Source organism: Betta splendens, chromosome 4 (assembly GCF_900634795.4).
Source record: "Betta splendens chromosome 4, fBetSpl5.4, whole genome shotgun sequence".
NCBI lineage: Eukaryota > Metazoa > Chordata > Actinopteri > Anabantiformes > Osphronemidae > Betta > Betta splendens.
In genome coordinates, this window is record NC_040884.2 from 20,827,600 (window position 1) to 20,846,797 (window position 19,198).

General features: G+C 44.7%; 2 protein-coding genes across 3 annotated transcripts; both read left to right on the forward strand.

Annotated features, from left to right (window-relative positions):
- The first annotated feature begins 449 nt into the window (after positions 1–449).
- On the forward strand, positions 450–10,945 carry rdh12l (retinol dehydrogenase 12, like). 2 transcript variants are annotated; one of them, XM_055508474.1, is made up of 7 exons: positions 450–656; positions 6,898–7,013; positions 8,463–8,618; positions 8,698–8,802; positions 9,466–9,675; positions 9,780–9,972; positions 10,071–10,945. In XM_055508474.1, the coding sequence occupies exons 3-7, from the start codon at positions 8,492–8,494 to the stop codon at positions 10,171–10,173; spliced, it is 738 nt and encodes a 245-aa protein (XP_055364449.1). In that variant the 5' UTR covers positions 450–656; positions 6,898–7,013; positions 8,463–8,491; the 3' UTR covers positions 10,174–10,945. The 2 variants fall into 2 exon arrangements, with proteins under 2 accessions (XP_055364449.1, XP_029003226.1); XM_029147393.3 differs by lacking the exon at positions 450–656 and adding an exon at positions 6,501–6,661.
- Positions 10,946–11,087: 142 nt separating this feature from the next.
- On the forward strand, positions 11,088–18,662 carry LOC114853699 (uncharacterized). Its single transcript, XM_029147371.3, has 6 exons — positions 11,088–11,396; positions 11,617–11,770; positions 12,001–12,161; positions 12,306–12,512; positions 12,589–12,770; positions 13,113–18,662. Exons 1-6 carry the CDS (start codon positions 11,339–11,341, stop codon positions 18,660–18,662), a joined length of 6,312 nt encoding a protein of 2,103 aa, XP_029003204.1. The 5' UTR covers positions 11,088–11,338.
- The last annotated feature ends 536 nt before the right edge of the window (positions 18,663–19,198 follow it).

Consider the following 19,198-nt stretch of genomic DNA (forward strand, 5'->3'; position numbering starts at 1 on the left):
GAGCCGAGCCCAAACCCCGCTCGTCGCCGTCTCGCTGAGATGCATTGAGATGCAGATGAGCCCCGTCTGGCTCTCTGACTCGGTCCAGTTTCCTGTCACTCTCGTTTACTGTGAACGTGTCCCGTGAATAATAAATAGGCCTCGCTCTGCTTTCACAAGCGACCTCATCTCCCTTTGACAGCGCTAAAGATGTGCAAGGGAGTAGAACCTGATCTATTACAATGCAGTCGGAGTCCTTTTTATTCACCTCTTGTGCAAGAGATGCAGAGATTTGACTTCCACAACAGCACGTTGTGTATACGCTGCAAAGAACCAGGAACAAAGCTGTTTTCAGTAGCACTTGTGTGACGCACGAACTTCACAAAGTGAACTGAAAGCCAGAAAATGAAAAGGAAGATTGTTTTGCTACGAGGTCGCTGTTTTGAGGCTGTGTTCAGTCGGTGGGCGCTTTTTATTAATCCATGTTATCAGGGCCGGAATCTAGTTTAAATACAAACTGAGATTATATGAGATCTTACATAATCAAATCCCTGCAAGGAAATCAAATCTGCGTTCTGGCGGAGGATATTGGAGATTGATTTAACCCACTGTGGGGTCTCACGTACGGGTGAACGACCTGCAGCCGCCGGTTGGACTTCAACACATGTCTCCCTCAGGTAAAACACAGAAAAGCTCCTTTTTATTGTTTTTCCTCTCCTGAAATGTCACGACCATATTTCTCTGCAAACATGATATTAGATTCTGTCCTATTAATGGGATTCCCAGCGAATTAAGTAATTGCATGTCTCAGATTTGCACTTCATCATCATTTGTAATGTAACCCAGCCACATTACATAAAGGGGTTGCTCCTAATGACTCATCCAGGCTCGGTTTGTGTATTTTTGGACTCAGTCTGTCCCAGAGGCCTTTTGGGAAAAGAAAAAGGACACAAAAGGGTCAGAGTCTTTTCTCTGGGTTGTAAGACGGAGCTGCTCTATCATTACACCCTCCTCCAGAGGTTTGAGCATAGTATTCATCCATCACAGCCTCTGCCTCTAGTTCAAATATGCTTTGCATGCATGTTTTGTATGTTTGGTTGCATTCTTACTCAATTTACATCACTAGTGCAAAGTAGAAAGTAGTACACAGTGTCTATAATGCTGAGCGTCATCAAACAAACGAGATGCTCCCATCTCACAACTAGTCCTGTTTTATTGTGGACACAATCCAGTGAAGTGGTGGAACAAAATTAGCATCAGGACATTTCAGCTCATCCGCTCCAGGCGGAGTCTTCCTTTTTTAACACATCACAGCGAGTTGAGAACAAGCAACTGAATTAATACGCCGATTGACGTCACTCACCTGAAGGTGCTGGACCCACGTGGCGCTTCCTGTATTGTTATTTTTAGGTCAGAGGGCTGGGAACACAATGAAAGAAACCCTAAACCCGCTACTGTGTGATGGGTGTCCGTGTCAAGACTCTCACATGTCAGAGATGAGATTAAATATTTATTATTAACAACAAACCGGCTTTTTAAAGGAAAGTGTAAACAAAAAACACATCAAAGTACAAAATGCGACAGGAGACACATTCTGTCCTCTGAGACTGAGCAAACTCAAAGGACTTGCGTCTCCATTGACACACTCTGCAGTTACAGTGTAATAGATTGGCATTGATGGGACGTTTCTGCTCGGATAATGAATATAAATTAAATATTTACACTCACTCCGTGTCGGTCCTCACCCCCTCGCCAGGGGGAACATTAAGCTGACAGAAAAGGCTAAGTGGACACAATAAAGAGCAGTAAATGGTTATTGACTGTATTGGTAAATCTCGTCTTAACAAAGGTTCCCATGATACAGGTTTGACAGATGGGAGAGAGCAGGACCCTGTCATGAGCAGGAACCAAGATATGTTTATTACGTGAATGTAGGCGAGCGAGGATGAACCCTGCGTTCACCTCGGCACCTCCAGGCCATGCAAAGGCACCCAAATCAACAGATAGCTATTTGTTTATTTAAATGTGGCTCAGCATTTAAATGCCGTGTTATAAGCCACGAATAGAAGCACAGTGAATCCTCATCGTCTCAATGGGCAGACGTCCCACCTGACGACCGTCCGCGTCTGGAGCACTCGCAGCCGGACGCGCTCATAAAATCCTGGATTGTGCGGCAGATGTGAAAATGAAATAGCAGCTATTCGAACGCACAGCTGCCAATCCGGGTGTTTCACCTTCTGCTGATGAGCGGCTGCTGCATAAATCCAACGTAAATTACTGCACAGCAGCAGGTTGTATGGGAACAGCCATGGGGGCTCCATGCATAGTAAATCAGCCAGTCCTACATCTACACAGATAAAGTAGTTACACACATCTACTGATGCAAACCCTGAGCTCTGAACATTCATCTTGGGGAAAAGATGTATTTGCTTTATGGAGTTTCTGATTTTGAATAATAATAGAGTGGTTGGACTCTGTTTGTGATTCCTCTATCCAGCACAAAGCAGCACAAAACAATGCATTAATATTAGATTTCAGTTGGCTCAGTTTGGCTGTTTCTATTTGTAAAGGCACCGTGATCTGTGTATCAAATTTGTGGATGGTGCTCACTGTGTCTCAGGCCTGAAGCCCACTCTGGCCAGACAGTGAGCGAACTCCTGGCAAGGTCATCGGTGCATCACGGGGATCAAATGATAGCCTGATAATTTTACTGTGGCTGCTGAGGTAGGCACCAGCTGCTGGGCCCAGGGCCGGTGGGTGATGGATGGCTGTTAGCGCTCCGCGGCGTCCGGGAGCGTAACGCGGCAGGCCTGCGGGCGACGGGGGGCGGGTGAGACCGGGCGAGCGGGTAACGGGGGCGAACGCTGACGAACCGATGCCAACGCAGCAGTGTAGGCTCTCACGGATGAATCCCACCGTCGGATTTGGCTGAGAAGCGTAAATGTGTCACGAGGCGAGGGCATGTAAAGATAGCACAGGCTTATTACTTATGAAAGGGAACAAGAAACCTGTTTTCCCACTGTGGGAAGGTCATGGAGGGGTTAGAACGTAGCTCTGCTAAACGAAGCCTGACATGCTCATTGTTGACCTCATGCAGAACATTGAAAAAGCTGATTTCACGTGTCTTCACTGATGAGGGTCACCACCACATCCCGACTGTGCTGCTTCGCCCCCGGTGGCAGCACATCCCATCGATCCAATCCACTCAACAACCTATCGTGAATAACAAGCTGTAAGGCTCTCACAATGGAATACAACACAGGCCCGTGCTGCTGTGGATCGCATAAAGCGGCCGCGAAAACGGGCCGCGCCGACTCCCAGAGGACTTCACTCATCCAGCTCTGAACTACAGTATTAGCTCCTGGAGACGTCTCTATAAATAGCCCTGCTCGTCTGCTTCCTGGGGCTCATAGCAGGAGCATAATGGCTGTCACCTTCAAAGGGCGACATAACCCAAATCCACCACCACGCCACCTTGCATCTGTCCTGAATGATCCCTGTGACAGGCAGCAGAACACACTAATGGCTTTTCACACACTCCTCCGACTCAATTTTCTGAGGGGGTTTTGACGGAGATGATGCACGTGGACGAAATGTGGCAGAAACATAAGTGGCGGTAACATCTGCAGATAGCAGCTTCCTGTTGGTGAGGCTTCTCGTGCGGTGTAGACAGAAGGATGGTCTGTGAGTGCTCCACGGTGGTGTTGTGTTGCTTTTTCTGCCGACCACAATACGCCACAAACACACTCACACACATCAAATCAGCAGGGTTTCATTAATATAGAGTGACATCGCTTATTACACAAGTAATTAGCATCATAAATGTGGATTTGTATTTTATTTTATTTTATTACATTCTCATATTCAGACTCCCAAAGTGAATATCTCATTTCCAGCCTCAGACTTGTGCAATAATCTTCTTCTTGGAGCAGGAGGCAACAATCTCACTGCACCATTTGTGACTAGATCAAACCCTATTTGCATAATACTGCATAATCAGGAAAGTCATGAGGTAGTTGTATAAAAATAAGTGCTTCAAGTGTCTCTTGAGCATTATTCCATTGGAGGAGCAGCAGACTGCGTAAATAGCTTTGGTTCTGCAGCAGGCAGCGTTTGGGAGGCGTCTTAGACATATTACACTCAAAACAAGTAAATCACCAACGAGCCAAAGGTTTGAGGATTAAAATAGAAGCTGTTTGAAGACTGAGTCAACATCAGTCAAGGTGAACTTTGTGTTGTGTTCAACCTGCATAGTTACCAAACCCGCCCACATGTGCACATGTGTACTGTACCTGACACAATGCTCCATTCTCCAAACACTCTGCACTGAAGGAAGCATTTATCAACACAACACAGTAAAAAAAAAGGCTTGATTCCTATAATAAAGATAGAGGTGGTGGCGGGTCGGCCACAGTAGCAGCACAGAGAAGGTCAGTCACTGCAATAAAAGCCCGTAATTATGAAGGTATAGATCATTATCTGAGGGAAATGGTGCAGGCCTTAAAACGTCAGCGATCGAAGCAGCCCGAGCAAATGAATGGCACCACTTATGCGTTATGTAAGCACTCAGCGAGGTGAGGGCGGCGGAGAGGGTGAGAACCCGTATACAGGAGCTCCAGACAAAAGGAGCAGACCAAACAGAACGGGGCTGTGGAAGAACGAAACGCGGGTCTGTCCGGACAGCGAGCGAAGGTGATTACAGGAGATCAGAACGCTCGCAGATGTTTATCATGTCCCACAGCTTCAGCTAATTTGTGGTTCTGTAGATAAGAGCTCCCCGTGAAGCCAGACTGCTGGTCGCCTGTGTGTGTGTGTGTGTGTGTGTGTGTGTGTGTGTGTGTGTGTGTGTGTGTGTGTGTGTGTGTGTGTGTGTGTGTGTGTGTGTGTGTGGAGGTAGTGGAGGATGTGACCTTGCAAAGATCTTGTTATAGTGTAAACATCGGAGCTGCTTGTTCGACCAGCTCAGATGTTTGAGCCTGAACGTTGCTCTAGTTAAGTTATTGAATGTGCAGACACGTGTGTAAACACATTGAGTTTGCTGCTACGTATATAAAAAACCCAGCATCCTCCTGCTCTTCATCCAAAGCAAAGTTAATAGTCCCATTATAGTTAATGGATTGTTCTCACTGTTTATTCAGGGCATCCTCTTGTTTCTCCATTGTCTTGGGCCTCTGGGAAGCTGCTAATGTGGGTCCAGTAATAGCTCAGATAAACTGTTACGTCGGATGTTTTTTAAATGACAAAATAGCAGCCCATCAACAAACAGCAAACATATTTCATGAAGATAATAAACATTGAGCTGATGGACAGGACTACATGCACTGCTGTACATGCATTATTGTACTGCCTGCTCTCACGGGGCATTTGTGTTTGTTATGATCTCGAACTACGTGGGTCTTCACTGCAATACGGCCACAAATACACATGTCGTTGTCATAGTATATGAAGAATGAACCCGCAAAAACTTGGCATCACTTGTTGCTTACGTAAAGCCGCTGGGTGAAACGGGGAGGTGGAGGTGGAGGTGGAGGTGGAGGTGGGGGGTCAGGGAGGCAATCAGTGTGAGTGCGCACAACTTAATTAAACTTTGACTCATTTTGGCCGTTTTCTAATCAGAGTGGATCCAGTTACACACACCTTTAGTTAGTTTTGCTTGTTGTGAGCACACGCGCACACACACACACACACACACACACACGCACACACACACACACACACACAATAAGGGAAGGAAATGTTTGCTCGCACACAATCAGCTGATGAGCAGCCCAGTGTTTCCTGCTGTCTGTCCTCAGCGTGTTCCCACCGTCTAATGAACGCATGAATGAACTGCTTATGCTGGTTTGGTGAACTTTGTATGGAAGTGATGAATGATTTTGTCATTTCTGTTCCCTGCTAATTATTTACGGGCAGACAGAGAGCTCAGCCAAGGACGAGATTTAAGCCGCATTTCACCCTGTTAATCTGTGTTTAGACATAACACAGTAACACGAGGCCGGTGCCAAAGTGAAACACTGCTTATTGACGGTGAGAGGTAGAGATTGGCTGCCACCTGCTGGACGAAATGCCACAATACAGTGGATCGATTCCCACAGTAATTTGAGCAGTCGAGCAGCAACTCAGCAAATAAAATAAAAAACCTAAAAATCTTATCTATAATTTTCGATGTGGTTCATCAATTAGGTTGTCATAACGACCTAAACCTTCTTACACAGATATATAAAAATATTTTATATATTCTTACATTTAAATTCTATTTTGTTTGTATGTCGGTGATTTGTGTTATTAATTATTTATGTTGCTCCACATGATTCAATAATAGCTTTTCTGGAACCGACTCTAACAGGCGGACACGCACTTCCCGCCCGTCCGGCACAGCCCGCAATAATAACCGAACGTACACATATAAAGCCTAACCTAAAGCACACATCTTAACCAATCAGCGTGTAGAAACCTTAGTTTCCGAAACCAAAACTTGCACCCAATTGGATGACATATCGGTCAATCGTAAATTAGTGAACTAAATTTATTGACACTTCCGTGTTGCCAAATTTCAACACCGTTTCTGGCGAGGTTTGTTTTTTCTTGAAGTTTTTACTTCTTGACGCCGATATTTGTTTTGTTTTTCAACTTTGCTCTTTTTTATCACATCTGAGTAATAAAGTAGGATGCAGTCAATAAGGTGAGAATTTACCATCAACATGTGTTAATGACGGTCATAAATTAAATTGTCTAATTTCGCTTAAGTGGAAAATACAAACTTATAAACATACGTTTGGTATAAATAGTTGTTAATAGACGTTTTTTTTGCCGTAGTTAAATCCCATGCTGTTGGAGGAGATGATTGGTTTGTTATATTTTAGTCCATTTTTCTAGTTGCCACAGTCGTTGGCTAACTTTGATTTCTCAACTTTTCAGAAACCTCTTCCGGGCTCCTTGGTCCTCTGCTGCGAGACTGGAAGACAAAACGGTGGTCATCACCGGGGCCAACACTGGAATCGGCAAAGAGGCAGCCATCGACCTGGCAAAGAGAGGTTGGCGTTTGCCATGTCACTGTTGACTTAAATCTTACCTCACCCATTAAGAATCTCAGCACTCTGTTGTTGCTGTCTAAGAAAATGTTGACTTAACCAAATGAACCTGAGCCCTTTGTTTACTGACACTTTCACAAATACAGTTTTTATTGTCTCATTCTTTGGGGAGTAAATGAGGTATGAATGCATAAACTTGACCTTTCCACTTCCCTTCAACCTATTTACTTGTAATAACTGATAATCTTATCAGTTGGCTCAATTTACAGTCGATGCATCTGAGGTGAAAAACAGAGGAGCCTTGTTTAACAAAGCGAAGGCACCGAACCTGAAGGATGCAGCAATTAGTCACAACAGGGCATCTGCAGCATGACTGTGCTGGATTTGGCCTAATCACATCACAACCTACTTGGAGCTAAGCAACATCATCTGGCAGAAGGCCGGTTGGCGAGGAGATTAGCAGGCAATGAAAGGCGGCTGGCTGTGCAAAGGCAACTCCTCGGGTGCAGTGAGGTCGTGGGATGAGGTGTGGGGAGAATAATGTGAGCTGGAGGGAAGGAATGCGTGAAGGCAGGTAGGATCCGACTCCAGAGAGGGAGCAGCTAATTTGCTTTTCTATCACCCAAAGCGGAGCAGATAGTCAGGTCCTGACGTGTCCTTTGTGCTCAGGTGTAGCTTCGCTTGGTCACAACCTTTTTAGGGTGTAAAACAAGTCTGACTCAAGGGCGATAACACCTCCTAACACAACTAGGTTTGAAACACCTGGAACTTTTTGCCTCCATGACTCATCATCCCTACACCTGCTCCTATCGTTTTATTTCAAATCTACTGTGGTACGTGTAAAGGTTCTGTCACTACATAAATACGTCTGAATCAAAGTGCATATTGGTGGAGTAATTGGAAGTACTGTACATGTGCATAGTTTAGAGCTTTTGGTTTAGTTTTGTTTTTGTTTTTTGTCAAATCAACTGAAAGATATTCCTAGGACAGTGAGGAGCAGTCAGTTCTGTTTTATAATGGGGATACACAAAGATTTAACTTACCATGACTCAAATATCTCTTTTTAAAAGTTCTAGTAAATATTGACAATATGTGTGTGTGCCTAAGTAATCACACTGCAATGTATAGACCTAGACACAAGGGGGCGATCTCGAACCTTTCATCCTCATTATTTGTCTAACGGTGATAGTCTTTACATGAACACACATAATCACAGTGTTCATACAGATTTTTTATACAGCTTTTGCATCAGATAATAAAGCTAAACAATGTAACATCACATCACTGTCTAAGCTTTTGGCTGCTTACCTATATGAAGTTAGTTTTATTTATTTTTTCAATAATAATTAGACTCTGTTATTCTGACATCCAAAACAAGGCCTTGTTGATCTTTGTGACTAGAGGTTAAAGACTAAAATTAAAAAGCTGATTATTTATGTTTTCTCCTCTTAGGGGCAAGGGTCATTATAGCATGCAGGGACATGGAGAAAGCACAGGTTGCTGTTAAAGAAATCATCGAAGCCTCAGGCAATGAAAATGTCCTGTGCATGAAACTCGACCTGGCCGACAGCAAGTCAATACGAGAGTTTGCGGAAGCCATCAACAAAGGTAAACCGCTGCGTTCTGTAACCACGCGTGCACATGAGTGGACTCTTTAAGGCTTTTACCTCTTTGTCGTTTTCCACAGTGGAGCCGAAGCTCAACATCCTCATCAACAACGCCGGTGTGATGGTGTGTCCTTATGGGAAAACAGCAGACGGCTTTGAGATGCAGATCGGTGTCAATCACTTCGGTAAACAAGAATCTATTTAGTTCCCAAGCTTCTAAGTTTGCTAATAATATAACTGTTTCCAAAGAAACGTCACTGCACATGTAATGTTCCCCAGCAGACTAGGACCAGATTGGTTATGTAGCAGAATGTTTTCTATTAATACAGCGAATGGCTTTGGCACAAAGATCGCTTCCTTTTCTTCCTCCACTGTTGATTGTTTGACCCTGTCATCTTGCCGATGAAGTGTTTATGAAGGTTTACAATCCAGTTTACAAGAAGTAGGTTTCATTCTTTTCCTTGTCTGCACTGAACTTCCCTGTAGCAAACTAGACGGCAAAGCTTACAGCTTACAGCAGCATTTTATTCTGGAAACATCCTTGTTTTTCAGTAATATTTAATGAACCTGAAGGAAAAAGGAAGAATTTTGCTTTTTAATTTAAAAGGTTACAAGGTTATTAATCATTGGTTGAAATAGAGCAGCAGCATATTTTATATTTAACCTTTTAACTTTAAACTTTAACTTCTAACCTTTTTCACATTTCTACTTGAACAAATTAGACCATTTTGTTTGTTCAAACGCTTCATGTGTACAATAGATAATTCAGTGGCCATATCTACACTTTCTTTTTCGTTCTTTATGTGATCACTGAACTGAAAAGTCCCATTCGCTTGTTTTTGCTCCAGGACACTTCCTGCTGACCTATTTACTGATTGACTTGATAAAGAAATCTGCGCCTGCCCGGATTGTCACAGTGTCGTCCATGGCTCACTCCTACGGCTCCATCAATCTGGAGGATATCAACAGTGAGAAGGGTTACGACAAGGGCAAAGCTTACGGCCAGAGCAAGTTAGCCAATGTGCTTTTCACCCGCTCGCTGGCTAAACGACTGGAAGGTCTGCCTGCCATTGGATTACATTAAAGAGCATCTGGTGTGCTTGATTTTGATGGAACCTCATTTTTCTATTGTTAGTCAGGCTTTTTCTCTTTGTTCTTTCAGACACAGGGGTGACGACCTACTCTCTCCATCCTGGAGTGGTCCAGACTGATCTGTGGCGTCATCTTAACGGCCCTCAGCAGTTTCTCTGGAAACTGGCAACTCCCTTCACCAAGAACTCTACACAAGGAGCTCAGACAACAATTTATTGCGCAGTGGAGCCGTCCCTGGAGAAAGAGAGCGGTGGATACTACAGGTATCGATTACAAGCAAGGAAGGGAAGGAACGAGAATGTTCACATGAAGCATTTTGAACTGAGTTGTGAAACTTGTTCATCTGTGTCGTTGCTAACAGTGACTGCGCTCCTGCTAGCTGCTCATCAGCTGGAAAAGACGACAACCTGGCGCAGAAGCTGTGGGAGCTGAGCTGTCGCCTGCTCTCCATAACGTGGGACTGAGGCCGCCTGGATTTAAAATTAACAATTGCCATAAGTCTGTAATTCACAATGTCCAACATAAACATTACCTTCTGGAGTTTTAATACCAAAAATTATTAAAGAAATACAAAAAATACATTTTTCTATCAATAACAACCATTTAAAAAGGAACAAATCCACAAGCAAATGTGATGTGCATAATCACTCCAATCTAATGTAAAGCTCACACATTTTTAACACAGTGAAGTTAAATTAAATTATTATTCCCCCAATCCTTCATCTGGCTCATGACATTCTCACTGATACCGAACTGATGAGTAACATAAGGCAAAGCCAGAATGTCCTTATCCAGTATTAAATGGAAGACTTACTCCTGTATTGGATTTTGTACAACTAAGATAAGGCATTGATAAGAGTAACAATATGTTTTGTGAATCGACGGCAAAGTACTTCCTGGTGTGCAACGAAAACGTCCTTGTGCAAGACCAAGGCAGTTTGAGGTAAAGGAACAAGGAAACGTTTCTCCACAGAAGCAGTAGCTGCTGAATTGATACCAAGGGTAAATTCCTACGGTGTGGACGTGCAGAAAGTGTGTATAATAAACTGGCTGATATTGGATTAGATCCATTGATTCTTACTTGGGAACTTTATCAATTCAGAATAATACAGGGTAAAAATAATGGTGTTTAGCTCAAACTGACTGAACTTACAGGAAAATAATTACAATCTAAAACAAAAAAAGCCCAAATGTTTAAGTGTAAATGCTTTTTAATAAAAACAGGCTTCAGAATCATTTTATTTTAACTTGCATATGTTCATGATTACCTTTAACTGCACTGTATCTGCAGAATATTATGCTGTGTTATAAGGAAGCATCTCATCTTTAGGTCTACTAGCATTCGGTGGCATATGTGGCTCTAATCATTCACCAAGTGCTATAAATGTGTGCACTGAACTCCATCATTACCATGGTCACGCACACAAGCCACCATTAATATTTAACAAGGAAGTGAAACTGTATAAAACCCCTAACGTCTGGAGTTGATATCATCATCTCAGGGAAAAGGTACTGTATGGATGTGATGCTCCAGTGCGCAGTTACAGTTTTACCAAATTAATTTCTGTATGTGGAGATGATGGTGCAGTAAAACTTTCTGATTTCCTTCCTCAGTAATGTTCAGTCAAGATGGGTGAAACTGAAGAAGCTGTTGCTGTGGTGGGAATCGGATGCAGCTTTCCAGGCGGTGAGTTTTAATTTGTTGCTTAATTTACTGAAGGACCTTTGATGAAGAGATTTATTAGGAAATAATCATTAAAATAACAATTAGGTCCTAGGTTTAACTCCTAGGTTTCCTTTTTCTATTTGAAATCTGCCTTTGTGACCGTCTGCATTTCACAGTAAAGCAAAGTTTTCTAAACGGGATGTGGTGGAATCAGTAACTAGTTAATATTCCTTCCCTACAGGAGAAGGCCTCGACAACTTCTGGAAGGTTCTAGTAAACGGCACAAACTGCTCCGTGTCTATTCCTAAGGAGAGGTTTGACACAACCCAGTGGTTCGACTCTGATGAAACCAAGGCGGGTAAATCCCGCACAGCCAAAGCTGCTCTCATCGATGGGTAAGATCTTTAATCATTATTATTACAGTACAGTCCATCGTCTTTTAGATTTCATCTTATGTCACTATAGTTTATTATTATTATTATATATTATTAAAATAATTGCCTCAATGTCTGTTTTACATTATTGTGCCGGTCTGAAAGAGTATCTGGATCCCAAAAAAGAATTAAAAGCATGTATTAAATATAATCACTCACATAATCCAGTTGTCTCCATCTGCTTTTTCCAGGTTCAATGAGTTTGATCACAAGTTCTTCGGCATCAGTGACAGTGAAGTGGAGCAAATGGATCCTCAGCAGAAGCTGGTTCTGCATTGTGTCTACAGAGCTTTAGAGGACGCTGGCTTTCCCATGGAGAAGGTCAGCGGGAGCAGCACTGGCGTATATTTAGGTAAGATAACACTTTGATCAGCATAATAACTAAGCTGTTACTTTCTACTGGTATAATAAGGATATAATATCTAGTAAAGTGCTGATCTCTTTGTCTGTAATGAAATTATAATCATGCTACCGTTTTTTATCTGTCTTATCGTAGGTTTAATGAATAGAGATTATGAAACGAATGCTGCCAACGTACATCCGAGTGTGATCAACCACTGGACCGGCACCGGGCTCGCCATGAGCATCGCCGCCAACAGGATCTCGTACATCTTCAACTTCACCGGACCCTCGATGACGATCGACTGCGCCTGCTCGTCCTCCCTCGTGGCTCTTCATCTCGCCTGTCAAGCCATCAGACAGGGTCAGTGGGACTCTGACGCTGTGGCTTTGTCGTTTTCCTCTTGTGCAATGTTTTAAATTGAGTTTGATCCATTCAGGTGATTGTGAAATGGCTGTCTGCGGAGGCGTCAGTTGTATCATAGAGCCGAGAGTGTTTGTAGCTCTCAGCAAGGCCAAGATGATCTCACCTGAGGGAACCAGCAAACCGTTCTCCAGCCGAGCAGATGGTTATGGCCGAGGAGAGGGCTGCGGAGTTGTTCTCCTGAAGCCTCTGAAAAAGGTAGGCATGTCCTGAATCAAATCATGGTTTTGTTTTTTATGGACCACAGATCATATCAGATGTTAGATAAGCATTGATGATAAGCTGTGCACTTACTGTAACTCGGTGTATTGGCTTAAAGATTAACCACTCTAGACCTGAAACATAAAATGTGTCTAAATGTCTTATTTCCCATTGGCCTTGTTGTTTTATAGCAGTGATTGTAAATAATAAAAAAGTTCTAAATAATTTTGACCAAGGTTACTGGTCTATTGTACTTCAACAGTTTGCTAAGTCAATAGTAGTCCATAATAGTGAATAATAGTTCAATAGTTTTATTTCAGGCACATTACTGCTTTACAGGCTTTACAAGACCGTGATCAAATCTGGGGGATTATCAGCAAAACTGCTGTCAACCAGGATGGACGCTCAGTGTCTCCCATCACCAAACCCTCCATGGTTCAACAGGAGGAGCTCCTGCGACGAATCTACTCCCAATCTGACATCGCCAATGTGCAGTACGTGGAGGCCCACGGGACGGGGACTCCTGCTGGAGACCCAACGGAGGCGGGAAGCATCGCTAACGTCATCGCTAAAGCCAGACCTCCTGGTTCAGAAACGCTGAGGATCGGCTCCGTGAAGAGCAACATCGGACACACTGAATCTGCAGCTGGAGTAGCTGGGCTCATCAAGGTTCTCCTCATGATGAAGCACGAAACCATTGTTCCCTCTGTGTTCTACTCCGAGGACTCTGCCAACATAAATTCCAAAGCCCTGAACATTATAATTCCTCAAAGAGCAGAGAAGTGGGAAAATACCAGTACGAGAATGGCAGGAGTAAACAACTTCGGCTTTGGAGGAACAAATGCACACGCTATTGTCAAGCAGCACAAGCAGTCGGTCATTAGACAAAAGATGGACGAGAAGCAGCCAAAGTACTTTGTTGTGTCTGCAAATTCAAAGAAATCTCTGTCCCTGATAATGGAAGACACCATCGAGCGGCTGGAGGCCGAGAGCAGAATCGATTTAGACTGTCTGTTGTACACAGCTGCTTGCAGGAGGAGCCACCTGAGACATAAATACAGGAGGGCTATTACAGTCTCATCTGTAGCTGACCTTAAAGAGAAGCTACGTGCGGCTGTTGGCAGAAACAGTCCGTCGTGCATCCTACAGACAAGGCTAGTGTTTGTGTTCTGCGGTAACGGGGTTGCCTACCACGGCATGAGCAAACAGCTACTACAGCACGAACCGGTGTTCCGAGATAAGATCAGGGAGGTTACGCAGCTTTTCCAGAGGCTGAGTGCACTAAACATTCTGGACACACTAGAGAGGGAGTCCGAGAGCGGCGACTTCAGGAACCCGGACACCGTCCAGCCGCTGCTCTTTGCCGTCCAGGTCGGCGTCACCGCGCTGCTCAGGCACTGGGGCGCCAGGCCCCATGCCATGCTGGGACACTCTGTAGGGGAGGTTGCAGCTGCTCACTGCTCTGGCCTTTTGTCTCTGGAGGATGCGGTGAAAGTCATCTATTACCGCAGTAAACTCCAGACTGAGGTCACGGGAGGGATGATGCTTGTCATCAGCAACATGGCCGTGTCAGAGGTGATCCCTCTCCTCCCTCGTTATGCTGGTAGAATCTGCCTCGCTGCGTTCAACAGCCCACAGTCGTGCACTCTGTCAGGCGATGCAGATGCCATTAAGAGCTTCCACAAGGAGCTAAGTTCATCAGTCAACAGTCAAAATCTCTTCCTCCGTGAGCTCGATGTGCCTGCTGCCTACCACAGCCACATGATGGAGCCAATTCTGCCAAAAATCAAGAAAACTATTGGCTCCTTACAGGTGAATGACCTCGAAACAGAGCTGTTCTCCACTGTGACAGGGAAGGAAATGCAGCAGGGAGACTTCAGCACAGGTGAATACTGGGCCAGAAACATTCGAGAGCCAGTTGCGTTTGAGCAGGCGGTGACCTCGGCTGCTAAAGGACAGCATACGGTGTTTGTAGAGATAGGACCGAGAAGGGCTTTGCAGAGAAACATCACAGAGTGTCTGGGCAACGACGCTGACGTCCTTGTGTCGCTGCAGCCACAGAAAGATCACGAAACCATTCTGTCGGTCATTGCTAAGATGTTCGAACTCGGTGCTCCGGTAGATTGGAGCTACCTCTACCGAGGATATGAGCCAATGCCGCTGCCTTTTCCAAAATACCAGTTCGACTGCTCAAACAAGGATATAATCATCGGAGCAGCACAGAAAAACACTGCAAGCAACCATCCTGTGCTCTCTCAGACCGGGAGCGAAAGTGGCATGTTCACGTGTGATCTGAAGTCTGAACCCTCCAACTATTTGAAGGAGCACAGGCACAATAGCATACCCATCATCCCTGGTGCCTTCTATGCTGAAATGGGTCTAGCTGCAGCCCTGGCCAGTGCCAAACCCAAAGCACCACTCAACTCATTAGAGCTCGGCGTCAGCTTCCACAGTCCATTCGTTTTAACCGACAATTCACCTGAAATGAAGGTTAAACTGGAACAATTCGAGGATGAGGCCAGTTTCAAAGTGTTCTCCCCATCTGCAGTGTACGCATCCGGCACAGTTGTGTCCAAAAAGGACCGGTTCGCTGAGGAGCAGAGCATCTCGTTGAGCTCCATCTACAAAAGGTGCACATCTGTAGTGAGCTGGCAGGAGTTGTATCGGTATCTGTCTCAGGGTGGGTTCCAGTACGGCGACATCTTCCAAAACAAGGCAGACGTGCACTACGGGCAAGAACTGAGGGAGGCTTTTACAGTTGTCAGAGTCAAGGAGGAGCTACGTCATCAGTTATATGACTACTGCCTTCACCCAGTGGTGCTGGATTATCTAATGCAGCTTCTCCCAGTCACAGTGGAGCACATTTTCTTTGGCCGGCCAGGTTTTCCTGCCAAGATAGGAAGTTTGACTGTGTTGGAACCTCTGCAAGATGAAATGATCCTCTATCTGAGAGCCACTAATGTGGGTACGGATCATTTTGAAGTTTGTGGCTGCTTTGCAGACAAAGATGGCCGAGTCTTAGTCGAGGTTAAGGAAGTGGTCATTAAGTATCTGGGCAGCCGCTCTCATGTGGTTGAGGAGTATTTCTTCCACAACGCCCTCGATGTGATCACTGAACACGTCACACCTACTCCTCCTCCTAAAGCCTTGGTCTTCAGTGATTGTCTGGGGATTAGTAATGGCCTGCAGCAGTATTTGGACTCAAAATCCAAGTATATTTCCTCCACATATGCAGAAAATTTCTTGACCCAAGGGTTTTCTTCTCTCTTGGCAAATCTTAATATCAGACATATTAAGAAGAGCTTTGATGAGGTCTTGATCATGTGGGGCCAAGAAGACCTCACCTCACTGCCAGCTGATGTCATCCTGCAGAACCTGACGGGCTGCTGTGAGGTTTTCCGCCAGATAGTCTTGGAGCTCAAGCGGATTCGCTTCCCTGGCTCCATCAGAGCAGTGACCTACTGTTCGTCTGATGTCACCGCCAACCACGTCAGTCCAGGCTTTGCTCTTGTCGGCATGATGAGATCATTAGCTGCAGAAATAGCTGATCTCTCATTTCAGCTGATTGATATAAATTCAGTCTCTGCCTCCAACATTGCAGTTCTCTCTAAGGTCCTAAGATCGTATCCCTGCAAGAAGTACCCAGAGCTGGTAATAAAAGATGGACGCGTTTTAAAGCCCTTCATTGTACATACTCCACCAAAAGTCAGTGATGGTTCAGAAAGTAGTCTCTCCTCCACAGGACCTGAAACCTGTGTCCTTCAGACAGCCGATGCACATACGATCACTCGGCTCACTGCCCTCCAGGGCCAAGCAGAGGAGGAAGTAATCAGTAACTCGTCTGTTGAAATTCAGCCCAGCAAAATATGCGTCCACTCGTCCGATTACTTCCCTGTCAGTGCTTCACATCTGAAATTTGGCCAGACGATGTACTGGAACAAACACTCATCTCAGAGTTATAAGCTACTGGCTCTGGACTTCAGTGGTACAGTCAGTGCAATCGGAAAACATGTCAAGAAATTTAAAGTAGGTGACCCCGTCGCTTGCTGCTACCCCGTGGTGGCAGGTACCAAGGTCCGTGTGCCAGAGAAAGTTTGCTACAGCACCAAGAGATTCCCCTTCCTTCAGAAAGCGCCCTGTGTTTCCTACTTTGTGCTAGCATGGGCAATCCTGCATCGCGCCCTGCCCAGAGCCAAACACCATCTAGGAATCGTATCCCCTGTTCCCAACTCTGCTTTGATGAAAGTCTTGGCACTGTTGTCGTACAAGTCAGGCTGGACCATGACTGTTAGCGCGCAGTGCAATGGTGCTTTCAAAGATGTCAACCGGATTGATGCATTTGTTCTCCTTCCTCCGTATGATGAGTCTTTGGTTGCTAAAATTTGCAATTTTCCAAGTGTCCAGCATGTCGTTATCATCTGTGAATTACAGAAGCAGGGTTTGCTCAGGGAGGCAGTGTTTCAAGGTGTCAGGGAGGGCGTCCACATACAGACCATTCACATGCCAGACATTTTGCAAAAAGGGTCTTTGTGCACACAAAGACCCCACATCTACCATTGGCTGAAGTCCTTGAACTTGGACAGGAAGTTTAATCTTGAAAGCTGCACCTTTCAGAGTGTGGAATCCCAGGGCATACACATTCTCCCCCGTGAAAAGCCAGACTCATATTTTAACTCAGAGAAGCTGGATGTTGTAGCTCTGGAAAGAAATGCCATAAGTGCAGCGTCTGAGATTCCACTGCTACCGAGTCAGAAGCAGCTTTTCCAAAGGAGAGCCGTGTACGTGGTGGCGGGTGGCCTCACTGGCTTGGGCTTCGAAACAGTCAAATTCATCTCACAAAGAGGCGGCGACCATGTTGTGATACTCTCCAGGAGCAAGCCCAGTGCCGATGTGCAGCAAGACATATACAACGTGGAGCGGCAGTATGGGAACCGCATTGCCAGCATCCAGTGTGACATATCTGTGTTTGAGCAGGTTCAGAAGGTCGTCAGTGTTATCGGCCAGACATTCCCTGGTTGTCCCATCAGGGGAGTGTTCCACAGTGCTGTGGTTTTGCACGATGGGCTGATTGAGACCCTAAACCAATCTCTGTATGAGAAAGTTCTCAAACCCAAAGTCAACGGTGCAGTGAACCTGCACTATGCAACACAGCACTGTCCGTTGGACTACTTTGTGTGTTACTCCTCCATCTCAGCCTTCCTGGGAAATGCATCGCAAACAAACTACGGTGCAGCCAACACCTTCCTCGATATATTCTGTCAGTACAGGCGCAACATGGGGCTTCCCGGTCAGTCCATCAGCTGGGGAGCCCTGAACCTCGGCCTTCTCCTTAACAAAGAGCATTTCCACCGCTTTTTAGAGGCAAAGGGGATGATGCTGATGAATGTGGCCGAGATCCATCAAAGCCTGGAGCAGTGTCTTCTGCTCAACCGACCCCAACAGGCTATTTGCAAGTTTCACTTTAGGAACATCCAAAACAATGTTCTTTCTCAAAATGCATCCTTAACTACTCGCCTGTTTGCAATAGTGGAGGAGGCTTTACTAAAGACCAACAATACAGATGCACAAAGTAAGAAGGCTGATTGTGTGCCACCCAAAGAGTACGTGGTCTCTCTGCTGAGCGAGACCATTGGTTTGGACCAGAGCGAGTTAAGAGATCAGTCACCGCTATCATCCTTAGGCATCGACTCCATGCAGGCCATGACCCTGCAGAATCTGATCTTTCAGGAGCGAGGTGTGAATGTGCCCTTAGTGAAGCTGCTGGATCCTGGCGCCACCGTGTCCACGGTGGTAAGTTTACTGAGTGCAGGAGCTGATGGCAAAATCAGCAGCGAAAGCATCAACGCTCCTCCAGCTGAAGATGCAGATGATGTTTCAACCAGATTGTAAAACAGAAGAGAATATATATATTGGTCAGAACAACAATATATTATCAGTTGTGGTTCAATGTATTTATTATATTATTACATAACGAGCATTGTATTGTTTTACCTACATTTTTAGAGACGCCACATTTTAAATAGTTTTATTTGCTGCTTATTATTTTATTAGACATTTTTGATCATTTGTAATCCTTAAAGTTTGTCTGTAATTGTTCCAGACAGTGATGGAGGTGTACAATATTACTGCCAACTTGTTTTTATGTTTTTGCTGAGAAGGTCATGCTCGGTTCTTATCTCCATTACTTTACCTTTTTTATTAATTTTATTATAATAGTAGGAAAAAGAACTGACATTATTCTGGTGTGTCATAAATATTTCACCTGCTGTCACCAATCATAGCACGGCAACAAAAACATTTTGAAAAACAATTCAATGCCAATGAATTCTCACATTTAATTTTTTGCTTTGTCATGATACAGTTTCAGTTTTTCTATGCTTCTTCTGACTTGGTTGCATCTATTAAAATCTATTTTTAATGCAGCT